Below are 14,309 nucleotides of genomic sequence, written 5' to 3'. Positions count from 1 at the left end.
TATGGCTTAGATCAATGACCAAAAAGTTAAGTTAAAAGGTAAGTCAAAAAATTTAATTCAGCGGATCCGGTCCCATGTAAAAATGCTTCAGAAAAAATTAAAAATAAAATAAAATCTAAAAATGGGTGTTTCCGCAATTTAAACTTTTTTAAGGTGTCTAAACCTAATCCTACTTTACTCCTAACCTATTTTATTTCAATTTAAGTCCTAACTGAAATCTAAATTTAGTATAACCCCCAAATTCGTGGTTTTATAATTTCCTAGAGAAATAAAGAGAAAGTGAGGTTTCTACAGTTATTCTGTTCACTACCAAACTCTTCAATCAAGACGATAAAATAGTCGGAGTCTTTTCTGCACTTGAACTTGTTTCGATCTGAACTGGTTTTGTTCAGTTTTCAGAAAGAGTAGTTTTTTGGAGCTATATAACTATTTTACTTTTGTTTTATGTGACGACACAATGAGGAAGAAGCTTGATACTCGTTTCCCAGCAGTAAGTTCTTCGTCTTCTTTTCTTTTCTTTTTCTCTTCTTACATGTTTTAATTTAATTAATTTTCTAGTGATTTTCAGTGTAATTTTGGTAGTTATATTTGCTATGAATTTATTGTCACTTCTAGGGTTTACTTTGGTTAAGCTGTTCGTTTTATAGATGTTGTTTCATAGGGTTTGGGTTTTGTTGTTTAGGATTCTAGAGATTATTGCTTATTTGTACTGGATTTTCTTAGTGGTAGAAGAAAACCTAATTATGAAAGACAGTGTATCAGGATAGATTAAGTCATTATGTGCTAACTGGATTACAAAAAATCGGTGGATTTTTTCTTTTTGGGTAAAGATTAAACATTGAATTGATACTGAGGTGTCTACTGAAGTATTGAGTTAAATATTTTGGCAGTTTAGCAAATAATTTTAATAAACTTAGAAGAATGTGAGAAATAGATGGTCAACGGATAATTCTGGTCAAGTGCTCAGAGTGGGCACCTGCACCTCTTACTAGAGCAGATATTGGAAAGAAGTTAAATCAGAATCCTCGCTTTGATATTTAAACCAGCAGAAGGTATTTCTGTGCTCTTATTTGAGATGGTTTTAACAGAAATGATGTATGTGTGTAGAAAAAGTAGGCAAAATAGTTTAAAGTTACCTCTATATATATTTCTGTTACCCTTAGATATTGTCTAAGAAGAAAACCATATGTTTGTGTCCACACAACATTAGTCCCTTACTGAATTTTCATTTAGTGCGCTCCTTGACATTTTAATGCTATTAATGGGATGTCACGTGGATATTGTTTGATTAATGAATCTTCGGTTAGGTGGACATATGATGCGGTTTTCGTTATCTACTTTATTTCCTTTCTAGCAAAAGTTTTTTTAGTTTTGCAGTTTGCACTTTCACTTTTTTAATGTTATCTTTACAGTAGTTATAGTCTTATGTGAAATTTTGGCTGGTAGCTCCAGCTAAGAAAACTGAAATCGTAAGAGTCCCTCACATGCACATTATACTGTAATGTGACATATCAACCAACAAGCATTTATTAGGAGTTGGAAAATGAAATTGTATGTAATAGACATTTGAATTGTGTTGTACAGATCGGCAATGGAAGTTTTTTTTTTCCTTCCAATGGGTCGTGTACATTTTTGAGCTGAGGTTATGGAATGATAAAAACATGAGGTCCGTCCTTGAAATGTGAGTTTTGTTATTCTATTCTATTTTAGGTTTTTACCCTGAAAGGAACAACCATTTACATGAGTTTGCGGTGTAATACCTTTTAGGAAGTTAGGATGAGCAGCTAGTGGAAAATTTCAAACAAAACTATTTTGTGATTTTATTAACCAGTAATAAATTGATTGAAAGCCTGCTATTCTGAGAAGGAACATAGTGTAATCCAACTGTAACTCAGACGGAACTCATAATTACTCAGTAAACGGCCAATCCAGGTCAAGGTTCTCTTCTTATTCAATTCACCCTTGTTGATGAGTTACTTGAGAAGAAAAGATACACATACGAAAGCATTGGTCTATTTGTAAAACCTAGTCAACAGTGAGATGATTTAACTTAGAGGTATAGTCATATTATTTTTCAATTCCCAAGAAGGATATTGGTACACTGCTATTGCGATTCAACGCATCCTCGAACTTTCCTTTAGAGTTCCTTTCCATTAAGGTACTTCACAAATAGATTTTGTGGGCTACTATTAGCTGAGAGTTCCAGTAAACTTTTCTGAGGCGGCTACATGATATTTGTAGAGCAAAGATCTTCCTCTCAACGAGTCGACCTTCAATCCGACTGCTCCATTGTTGCCTAATCAATTCCTTCTTATCTATTGCTTGGTTCATTCAAAAGCGACCTGGCTGCATCTCTGATGAAGGTCTTGCTTTGCCGGCATCGTAAAAGAATTCTTTTCAGAAATTTGTTTGTTTTTCACATCTTTAGACATTCAGGCTAGTAATTTTTCTTTTTCTGGGCATTAAAGTAAAATGGTATGTCAGTTTTTCTTGCCCTTCACAAGTAGCCATGCATTTATATGGTATACCTAGTATCAACTGTGTTATTGATGTGTCATTTTCTTTGTCGCAGTCTCGGATCAAAAAGATTATGCAAGCTGATGAGGATGTAGGGAAGATTGCATTGGCTGTGCCCCTTTTAGTTTGTGAGTACCTGCTTCAATTTTGGCAGTTTGAATTCCACTTAATGCTAGTTAGATTTATGTATGGGGTAGGATCCGTTGACATGGTTATATTGACATAATCCGTTGACATGGTTATAGTTTTTTTTACTGAACCCAAACGGCAAGGAATTTGAAGCTAATTTTTTGGTGACATGTTCTTCTTATAAGGTTCTAAATTCCAACCAAAAATGAGAGCATTCCGAGATGTATAAAATCGCCATCTACGATTTTTAATATTAACCGTTGAAGATTAACGGTTGAAATTAAAATTTGTGGATGATGAAGTTTCATATTTCGGAATACTCTCATTTTTGGTAGGAATGTAGAGTTTTATATGAGGAACATGTCACCAAAAAATTAACTTCAAATTCATTGTCGGTTGGGCTCAGTAGAAAAAATGGCGCTAAAATGTGAAGATTATGTCAATATAACCATGTCAACGGATCCCACCCCTTTATGTATATTGGGATTCTTGTAAATCATTTACTAGCATTATTCGCTCCCTTTGCATTCACAAATTGCATTGCTTATGAAGTTTAACCTTACCTCTCTTGGTACATCTGTGTATCCAAAATATTTAACCACTTGGAATTTTAACTCCGCAGCTAAAGCATTGGAACTATTTCTGCAAGATCTCTGTGACAGGACATATGACGTTACCCTTCGTAGAGGAGCAAAGACCATGAGTTCTTTGCATTTGTAAGTGGAAATTATTTCTTAGTTTAAAGTTTTCATCATCTTGCCACGCCAGTGATTATATAAGTTCTCAAAGCTTGATACCGACCTAACCCCTTCTTAGAATTTGACTTCTTTTATAACTTTAGTATGTTATGGCAAATTGTTTGTTTTAGAACGGATAATGTAATATAAAAAAGATACAAAAAACTTGGCGGGTTGTGCATTTTTAGCCTCTGTTTCCTCCCCTTCAGAAAATTAATATCTCATGCTTGCTTTTACGTTTGGCCCGTAATGAAGGCTAATCAGTTAATTATTTGTGCAGTGGTTGTGTGTTTGTTATATGATTGTTACTACTATTTATGGTTTTTACCTGCTGTTTTAGAGGAAGTTGAACTTGCTTTTACCTGGTTTATTCTGATAATCAGAAAGCAGTGTGTACAAAGCTTCAATGTGTTCGATTTCCTAAAAGAAATTTTGAGCAAAGTTCCAGATTTTGGGGGTTCAGATGCTGGTGGGGAGGATAGAGCTAACAAGAGAAGGTTAGAGTGGTTCTTATATTACACTTGTCTTCTGAGGTTGACATAGTTATATGACTGTTTCCATTTGTTTCTAGCAGGAAAACTGTAGTGGATGAAGACAATGATAGTGAGGAGGAAGGAAAGAGGAACAGGATATCAGTAAGACATTTTTTTTTCTTACTACTATAGTTCAACTTTGCCCAGCTTATAAAGCATAGAATTGAATTCTTTTTCATTTAAATGAGATTAAGCATTAAGTTGTCTCTTTCGTTTCTTTCCGTGGCAGCATGAGACTGGCCACAATAGTAGTTCTGGAAGAGGACGGGGAAGGAGCCGAGGAAGAGGACGAGGGCGAGGAAGGCCTCTGGTGGATAGAGAAAGCATTCGACTGGAGAAGTGTGAAGGTGATCCTGACATGTCTCCTCAACACGACAATCAGAACCCAGAAACCATAAGTCCGGATAATGGGATTGAACCCAGAGAATCGGCAGATAACATGACAACATTTGGTAATACTTCTGATACGGAGATTCGGAACTTCGATCTGAATGTTGTCTTGGATGACAGTGGGACGAATCAACTTGTTAGGTCAGATTCTGGAACAACAGCTGCACCCTCTGCAACAGCAGCTTCAACATCAGGCCCTGCTACATCAGCAGAGCCGCCTCCTGAAATAAAGCAGCATGAAGAGTATCCTGGTTGGTCCATCTCTGACATGGACAAGATGTCCATTGATCCTCTTCAGCTTGCCCAACTGAATAGCAAAAGATTAGACGAAGAAGAAGATTATGATGAAGAAGAAGAATAGAATAGCCGAGGATGAAGAAGACCTTGCCAGTGGTAGGTCCTTCACCTCTCGGAGGTTAGTAATGACACCTTGTTTTTGATGTTAGAGTAGGTAGTGATATATATGTACTTGTTCTCTTCTTTCTTGTTTCTGACAAATTATTAGAGTAGTGAAGAGAGAAGCAAAGGGGTTGCTCGTATTTGCTAGGAGAAATGGCATATTAGATACATTTGTCTTTTGTCCCCTCTCTCAATGAATGTATGATATGTCAATGATGCCCATTCCACCAGTTAGTAACAACTATCTGAGAAATTCCTTTCCCCATACTTTTATACCTTCTGGGCTTCAGGCTGCATTATATATTCAGATATGATGAATGAGTCAATTTTTAACCTTAATGAATCGCTATGCAGGAAAGTGTATCCAACTCTGAATACTTGCTTCGTCCTCTCTTTAATTTAAGTATGATCTACATTTTGATTGGTCCCTGAGAGCAAAATAGTTCAAAGGCACCCAAGTCCACTTGTCTCGGGGCGAGTCCATAGATTGTCGTGCCAAAAATCATGGGGTCACTGTAAGAGCAAGTCTTATGGTGGAATCCAACCTATTCCTAGTGTGGAAAAACCATGGAATGTCAAGTCTAGTGGCTTCCAAGTTGGGGTCTTCCACATAAAATCCAAGCAGGGTTCCATGAATTGATGGAAGGGTCCGTGGAATCCATGGAAACGCTAATCAGAATAGCGCAGTAGAAGACAAGAAACGCTATTAAGAATAACACAAAAAAAAAACGTTATTCTTAATAGCACTCAGTGTTATTAAGAATAGAGTTTTTTTGTTATCCGTAAATTTAAAATGAGTTGTTGAAATATAACGGTTGAGAAAAAAACGATATTCTTAATAGCACTGAGTGCTATTCTTAATAGCGTTTTTTTTTTGTGCTATTCTTAATAGCGTTTTTTTTTGTGCTATTAAGAATAACGTTTTCACTATTCCACCACTACACTTGCACCTCCATTCACAATTTCAAATGATGAGGTGGCGTGGAAGATGGAAGATGGAATTCTTCCACCATAAGATTTGCTATAAAAGAAGAAGCTACACATATCCAATCTTACCCTTGTTTAGTTACACATAGCCAATCTTACCCTTGTTTACTTGACAAGGTGGAATCTGTTATAAACGTGTATTGCACGGGTTGTAATATAGGAAATATCTAGGGTTTTACGTTTATTTTACTTAAATGTCCTTGTGTCTAGCCTATATAATAGAGGCCGCATTCTCCCTTCTTGTTCTACACATTAATAAGAATTCTCCTACTCTCTATTTTTTTTATCTTTCACACTACGGTATCAGCTACGTTGCTCTATCGCTAATCGGTAATTTATTTTTTCCTTCTAAGCTATATTAGTTTATTTTTATTTTTTTGTATCTTCTTTTATATAATAGAATTTCTCTAGTTTTACTGGTTTGATTTTGATAATCAAATCAATAACCTAATAGAGAGAACACATATTTTTTATATTTTCTTTTTTTTTCTCGTCCGCTTTGATATAAATGAGTCGCAAGATGAGATACAACTAAATCTTTTGACAACCCATCCTTTCACTATTCTGAAAGTCTGTTAGGGTCTGCAAAGAGGATTAATTTGCTTTTTTTTTTCTCTCTTTTATTGTTAAACCTAGAAGTACTATTGTACTAATGATGGGTCGTTCAGTTTGTTTCATAAACAATAGACTCTGTCTACCTCACCTTGTATACGAGACAAGGCTTTATGCATGAATTCATTGGATAATCAATTGAAACCCATTGGATAATCACCTTCACATATAGAATGTAGATCCTAGTTAGCAATTCGGGATTCGGCAAACGTACGGAACGGCAAACGTACGAGTATTATACGGTTTTGTAAAATCCAGATTCGGTCCAAAATTCGGTCAACGGGACGTGATTCGTCAGTAATTCGGAACGGCATACGTACGTGTATAATTCGATTTATAAATGTGAGTTCGGCTCTGAAAATTCGGTATCTATATATAACAAATAATTTGTATTTATAAGGTCATAGACCAATTTTTATGCATATGTGTGAGTTATTTAAAGAAAAAATAAACTTAATATGATGATATTAATAATATATACAACATTAGTTATCCAAGAGGACGTCGTATGGTGGTTTAGATGCTTGGTTAGTGAGTTTGAGATCTCTCTCACCTTCACCTTCAAATCTCTTCAGTCGTTTTTGTTTCATAAAAATTACAACACTTTTAATATTCGGTCGTGTATGTTCGGGAGGCAGTAAAACCCAAAAAGTGGAGTCTTTGAAAAGTAAAAGCTAAAGAATTTATGGCGAATTAAGCGGACGTATCATTCGGGATACGTAAAATTCGTGAACGGTTCGCAAATAATCCGGGAATGCCACATAATACGCGACTTGGGTTCGGAGTTGCAAACGTACGCGAATAAGACGGTAAAATTCGTGATACGGAAAAATTCGCGAATGATTCGCGAATCATTCGCGAACTTACTAACTAGGATGTAGATTCAAATATGTTATTTTGTCCTATATGGCAATAATAGCACATGTCAAGGATCCTGATATTATTTTAGTTTCTTTTGTTACAAAACTTTAATTTATTTTCTGTATATGCTTTCATAGCTAGGGTTAGTATAAGAATATTCTTTTTAGCTTTTGTCCGTGACACAGTCTTTAATATGCCAGTATTTTCACAGACACAGACTTTATTGTCTATATATTTTTTTAATCCTCCTTTCTACTGTTACCTGTATTATCGCATCTAATAGCATATTAGTTTATCGCTATTGTTTGCAGTAGCTTTGAAGTGTTTGTCTGCATATTAATTATTTATTGGTCATGTCTGGCTATGTCGTCTAACCAATAGTTTTTTTTTTTTCTCTTTCAATTGGTCATGTCTGGCTATGCCGTCTAACCAATTAAATTCCTAAAGGAATATATGGATTTTGCTAATGGCAAGTTTGCAACAAACGGTGAAGATACATGTCTTGTGGACAGTGCTACATCACAACAATTCTTCGTGACAAACGGTGTTTCTCCCGTTTAACATTAGCTGCGGCTATTGTTAGTACAATATCAGGGACCTCTAAACTTATTGAGGGTTTTGGAAAAGCCTTATTAATGTTACCTAATGGTACAAAAATCCATATTAATGATGCCCTATTTTCAACAAAATCTAACCGAAACTTGTTGAGTTTTAAAGATATTCGTCTTAATGGGTATCATATTGAGACAACAAACGACGCGAACAAAGAATATCTATATATTACTATCATTGTCTCGGGAAAGAAACAAGTATTAGAAAAGCTTCCTGCTTTGTCTTCTGGATTGTATCATCCTATCCTTATTGAATCACATCTTGTGAATCATTTGAAGACTTTTAATCCCAGTGTTTTTAAACTTTGGCATGACCTTTTGGGTCATCCAGGATCAACTATGATGCGTCGAGTTATTGAAAACTCATATGGACATCCTCTAAATAGACTAAAAGTCTTATCATTTAATGATTGTCCATGCATCGCTTGTTATCAAGGAAAATTGATTATTAGGCCATCATTGATGAAAGTTGGCATCGAATCACCAAATTTTCTGTAACGAATTCAAGGTGATATATGTGGACCAATTCACCCTTCGTGTGGACCATTTCACTATTTTATGGTTCTTATTGATGCTTCAACACGATGGTCACATGTTTGCTTACTTTCGACTCATGTTGTTGCATTTGCTAGACTTCTTGCACAAATTATTAAGTTACGAGCTCAGTTTCCAGATTTTCCTATTAGTCTTGATAATGCTGGTGAATTTACCTCTAAAATATTTAATGATTATTGCATGTCAATTGGCATTGATGTTGAACACTCCATCGCTCACGTGCACACTCAAAATGGCTTAGCGGAATCATTTATTAAGCGCTTATGCCCGACCATTAATCTTAAGGTCTAACTTGCCATTTTCAGCATGGGGTCATGCAATATTACATGCTGCAGCACTGGTCCGTATAAGACCAACCAGCTATCAAAAATACTCACATGTACAACTCGTATATGGGCATCAACCAAATATATCTCATCTTCGAACTTTCCGTTGTGCTGTGTATGTTCCCATTGCTCCCCCACAAAGAGCGAAAATGGGTCCTCAACGTAGACTCGGCATATATGTTGGCTATGACTCTCCATCTATCATTCAGTATTTAGAACCTCAAACAGGAGATGTGTTTAAAGCAAGATTTGCTGATTTCCAATTTGATGAATCAAATTTCCCGTCGTTAGGGGGAGATAAGCCAAAACTTGAGGAACGTCGTGAAATTTCATGGAATACACCATCATTAGCCCACTTTGATCCTCGTACAAAACAATGTGAACTTGAGGTTCAAAGAATCATACATTTGCAAAATATTGCAAACCAAATGCCTGATGCATTTACTGATACAGGTAAGGTAACAAAATCACATATACCTGCTGCAAATATTCCTGCGAGAGTAAGCATCCCAGAAGGACATCATGATAATCAGTTCACGATACGCTTAAAGCGTGGAAGACCTCTTGGTGCAAAGGATTTAGTTCCTCGGAATATGAGATCATTAGTTGGCATTCCGGAAAAAGACATTCTCTCTGAAATATTAATTGATCAATCAAATACTGATACACAAGTTGCAACTGAAGAGGCACATGTACCTCAAAACAATGAGATATCTATAAACTATGTTGGTACAAGACAAAACTGGGATAGGAATACAATTATTCCTGATAGTAAATTTTCTTTTACAGTTGCTTTGGATATCATTGAAAATATTGATGACCCTAAACCACAATATATCGAAGAATGTCGTCGTAGAAAAGATTGGCCTAAGTGGGAGGTTGCAATCCAAACAGAGTACAACTAACTCATTAGTAAAACGTTGAGTTCTTGGTCCTATTGTTGTAACTCCTGAAAATGTAAAAGTTGTCGGATACAAATGGGTATTCGTACGAAAACGTAACGAGAAAATGAAATAGTGAGATATAAAGCTCGACTCGTTGCGCAAGGTTTTTCACAAAGACCAGGTATTGATTATCAAGAAACTTATTCTCCAGTGATGGATGCCATCACATTCCGGTTTCTTATTAGTTTGGCAGCTTCAGAAAAGCTTTAAATGCGTCTCATGGATGTAGTTACAGCTTATCTTTATGGGTCACTTGATAGTGACATTTATATGAAACTTCCCGAGGGATTTCGTATGCCTGAAGCAGATAAGTCCAAAGATCGTAGTGTATACTCAATAAAACTTCAAAGAGCTCTATATGGACTAAAACTATTTGGAAGAATGTGGTATAATCGCCTTAGTGAATATTTACTGAAAGAGGGATATACTAATAGTGCTATTTGTCCATGTGTTTTCATTAAGAAATCCAATTTTGGGTTTGCTATTATTGCAGTATATGTTGACGATCTAAATCTTGTTGGAACTCTAAAAGAACTCACTGAAACCGCTGCTTACTTGCAGAAGGAATTTGAGATGAAAGATCTTGGTAAAACTAAGTATTGTCTTGGTTTACAAATTGAGCATGTCTCAAATGGTATATTTGTCCATCAATCTACTTATACAGAAAAGGTCTTAAAACGATTTTATATGGACAAAGCACATCCACTGAGTTCCCCTATGGTTGTGAGATCACTTGACGTGAATAAAGACCCATTTCGACCTAAAGAAGATGGTGAAGAACTACTTGGTCCGGAGTGCCATATCTAAGTGCAATTGATGCTCTTATGTATCTTGCAAATTGCACAAGGCCAGATATTTTTTTCTTCATTTAATCTGTTAGCTAGATACAGTTCTGCTCCAACTCGAAGACACTGGAATGGAATCAAACACTTATTACGTTATCTTAGTGGCACTATTGATTTAGGTTTATTTTACCCTTATGAATCTAAGTCAAAACTAATTGGGCACGCAGATGCAGGTTATCCTTCAGATCCACACAAAGGACGATCACAAACTAGGTATTTGTTTACTTATGGAGACACAACTATATCTTGGCGGTTAGTGAAGCAAACAATTTCATCTACATCTACAAACCATTCTGAACTAATAGGAATCCATGAAGCAAGCCGTGAGTGCGTCTGGTTAAGGTCAGTAATACATCATATTCAAGAATCATGTGGACTTCCTTCAACTAAAGATTCACCAACAATATTATACGAAGACAATACTGCTTGCATTGCACAACTAAAGGAAGGATTTATCAAAGGTGATCGAATAAAGCACATCAGTCCGAAGTTCTTTTTCTCACATGATTTACAGAATGATGGTGTGATTGATATCCAACAAGTACGTTCAAATCACAATCTAGCAGACCTCTTCACTAAGGCATTACGAACTTCTACATTCAAGAAATTAGTTCACAAGATTGGAATGCGTCGACTTAAAGATTTGTAGGCCAAGATTTCGCTGAAGTATTCATCAGGAGGAGCATCATTAGGACTTAAACGCGTTGTACTCTTTCCTTCGTCAAGGTTTGTCCCACTGGGTTTACTTGTCAAGATTTTAATGAGGCAGCATATACGTGTCCAACACTGTTCCGAGTCTCACACATTTCACGTTTTTTCTCTCTTGATTTTCCTGATATATTTTGTGACTTAGACACAATGGTCATCAGGAGGAGTGTTATAAACGTGTATTGCACGGGTTGTAATATAGGAAATGTCTAGAGTTTTACGTTTATTTTACTTAGATGCCCTTGTGTCTAGCCTATATAAATAGAGGCTTCTTGTTCTACACATTAATAAGAATTCTCCTACTCTCTCTATTTTTCTATCTTTCACACTAGAATCGGCATTCTTAGTTGTTAAATTTGCACGTAATTGGGTTGCAACATTGAAAGAAGATGTTAAGTAAAGTCAGTGTGGTTTGTTTGAATTGGATTTTTATTGTGCCTTGGGTGTGGGAGTACCAAATGAAACCCTACATAAAATCAATTCATGTTTTTCATATCTGCAAATACGCAAAGTCACCAGTGATTCTAAACTTTTATCATTAGTACGATGGAGAAATGTGAGCCTGGTTCCCTGTTATTCAGCCTGTTTTGCATAGTTAGATGCCTTAGCAGCTTAGTTTGCCTGTTTTACTCTTTGCAGCCTGTTGGTGATTTATTAGGAAAACAATTATGCACACCGTTATCTGTTTCATAAATTAAATCCATAGATAGATATAAATCCACACATTTTAAACATTTAACGCCTTAACTGCAATCATCCAGAGTTGTTAGAAATTAATTCCATCACTCATTCAAGCACAAAGTTGAAACTTGGCAAACCCCATCAAATCACCTGCATATGATTCCTGCATTAAAAACAACCAAATACAAATGTCAAACGATAAAGCTGCTGCGATAAGACACATATCTATTCTGCGATAAGATTCACATCTATTTTAACATCTATTTGCGATTGTCACAACAGTCTTAATGCCGAACATGCCAAAAAAAACGAATGATTGATTCAAAGGATGGGCTGCAAGGAAACATAATTATCTGAAACAGCAATTGATGAGTATGCCAAACTTATCTTTTAAGTTCTTTTAGTAGATAGGATGTCTTTGAATTCTGAATGTAATACAGTCTAAATAAGGGAGGATCAAAGTTTGTTGGGGGGATTCCAATATTTCAACCTTGAGTCAAATAAGGGCCACCAACAGAACTGCAACTTCCTTGCATCTGTCTTTTATTCAATGAAGAATAAATTTCAAAAAAGAAAAAAAAATGATTCAAAGGCATATACAAACAACGGTGCAGCTAACAACGGTGCAGCTACGATGTGGTCGGGCCACATGCTTGAAATATGTGGCCACATCTAAGTATACTTCGTACTTCTATGTTGAAGACTCTTGTTAACAGCTTTCAGAGTGAACATCAAAATAGGTTACAGGTCTGAAACGGTTTATGACTACAACTCTACTGGTGAACTGTTTTTCTTTTATCACACTTGTTCAAGTTCTCCTGGTTTGTGTTTACCTCTTCTCTGAGTCATTTTTTTTTTACGAATGATGGTAGTCTATAAAGAATTTGAATCTAATGCCTGCCAACAATAAGGTATAAATTGAGATGCATATATAGAAATCAAATTACAGCCACATCTGATATCCAAAAGCTGTACTCTCATCAAGCTTACCGTAAGTCTCTAAAGCTAAAAAAATAAAGGTTTAACAACTCCTATACAACTTAAAGCTAAAATTAAGGTTCAACTTTTATACAAGAAATCTCACCTTATTTTAAGCCTAGGCAGTAGTATCGACTCCAAGAAGATCGATTATTCCTGGGTATGTGTGAATTCAACCAGCTCCTTTGAGTTTTCCCATGCTTTAACATTAACTTTGGCCTCACAAATTTTCTTTTCACCAGCATCAATTACCAGCCACCACCTGTTCTTTGGCTTTAAAAACCCTCCCGAATTCGAGTACGGCATTCTGATGAATATGATCCAAACAAAAAATTTAACTAATAAATATTTGGAAGAATATAAAGCTGTACTTAAATCTAATGCAAATTCCATGATCTAGAAAATTACCTCTTTCTTGTTATGTTCATCAACTGCGAATCTGGCAATGCTTTCAGTCTCTAGGGAATTCTCAGATGATTCATTACAGTCACGAACACCTCCAAGAACATTAGCCATCTTATAATTATCTGATAAAAGAAGAACAAAAAATCGACTACCGAGATATGCAAGACCTAGGCTTGTTTTCTCCTTCTCTAGTATAACTTTAGATATTGCAAAAGTGACTCACACACGATCACTTTATCTTTTCTCTTTTATTCCGACGCGCTCTCTCTTTTGGATATTTGATCCGTTTCTTTCTCTCAAATTCCTCTTTTTCTTTTTCTTTTTCTTCCTCTTTTTCTTTTTCTTCTTTTAACAAGGTTCTTTAGTATCACGTGTCACGATGTGAGACTTAGGAGATACAACTCACCTATTCTTGAAAGGTTTTGGGCCCAATTTATCAAACCTTTGATAGTCGGTGAGTTGGGCCCAATTTATCAAATATAGTGTCGACCGACTATGAAAGAACGATTTTTTGGTACCATAATTTTTTTTGGGACCATGATTTTATTAGACCATCTTTCCTATAATGATAAGGGGTGTCCTAAAACGTTGAAATGACTAACCTATCCTTAACCTAATTTAATTTAAAACCAACCTAATAACCACCGCCTCCTCCCACCACTACCGCCCACCACCGCCGATTGCCACCACCACCACCGCCGATTATCACCACCACCAACCACCGATTACCACCACCAACCACCGATTACCACCACCACCGCCTCCGATTATCACCACCACCAACCACCGATTACCACCACCACCTCCTCCCACCACCACCACCACCGCCTATTTAAGAAATGTAACAACATCAATGCAATCACAATTAAGTTCTGTTACATGATAATTTTATCGAGTATAAAAGACGCCAGCCGCATCCTGATTCTGCCATGGGACCACTCCGGAGGTATTTTCCAACAAACCCTTCACTTTAATTTGATTTTGATTGCTTCAATCGAATAGAAATCATCAAAATAGGGTTTTAGTAGGAGTTACAGAGCCATGTGCGGTTAGGCCGATTTTCCAAAAATAGGGTTTTACTAACCGAACTT

At 36.1% G+C, this 14,309-nt stretch overlaps 1 protein-coding gene and 1 pseudogene across 3 annotated transcripts; one reads left to right on the top strand and one right to left on the bottom strand.

Moving 5' to 3' along the window:
• Nucleotides 1–249: 249 nt before the first annotated feature.
• Nucleotides 250–5,044, top strand: LOC113310356 (dr1-associated corepressor-like). Of its 3 annotated transcripts, XM_026559021.1 has the most exons (7): nucleotides 250–490; nucleotides 1,585–1,681; nucleotides 2,573–2,645; nucleotides 3,269–3,362; nucleotides 3,767–3,880; nucleotides 3,955–4,018; nucleotides 4,146–5,044. In XM_026559021.1, the coding sequence occupies exons 3-7, from the start codon at nucleotides 2,591–2,593 to the stop codon at nucleotides 4,665–4,667; spliced, it is 849 nt and encodes a 282-aa protein (XP_026414806.1). In that variant the 5' UTR covers nucleotides 250–490; nucleotides 1,585–1,681; nucleotides 2,573–2,590; the 3' UTR covers nucleotides 4,668–5,044. The 3 variants fall into 3 exon arrangements, with proteins under 3 accessions (XP_026414806.1, XP_026414800.1, XP_026414792.1); XM_026559015.1 differs by lacking the exon at nucleotides 1,585–1,681 and having other exon boundaries at nucleotides 3,958–4,018; XM_026559007.1 differs by lacking the exon at nucleotides 1,585–1,681.
• Nucleotides 5,045–12,004: 6,960 nt separating this feature from the next.
• Nucleotides 12,005–13,550, bottom strand: LOC113310346 (annotated as a pseudogene).
• Nucleotides 13,551–14,309: the final 759 nt, after the last annotated feature.

Source organism: Papaver somniferum, chromosome 1 (genome assembly GCF_003573695.1).
Source record: "Papaver somniferum cultivar HN1 chromosome 1, ASM357369v1, whole genome shotgun sequence".
Lineage (NCBI taxonomy): Eukaryota > Viridiplantae > Streptophyta > Magnoliopsida > Ranunculales > Papaveraceae > Papaver > Papaver somniferum.
This window is presented reverse-complemented; position numbering and strand designations above follow the sequence as displayed.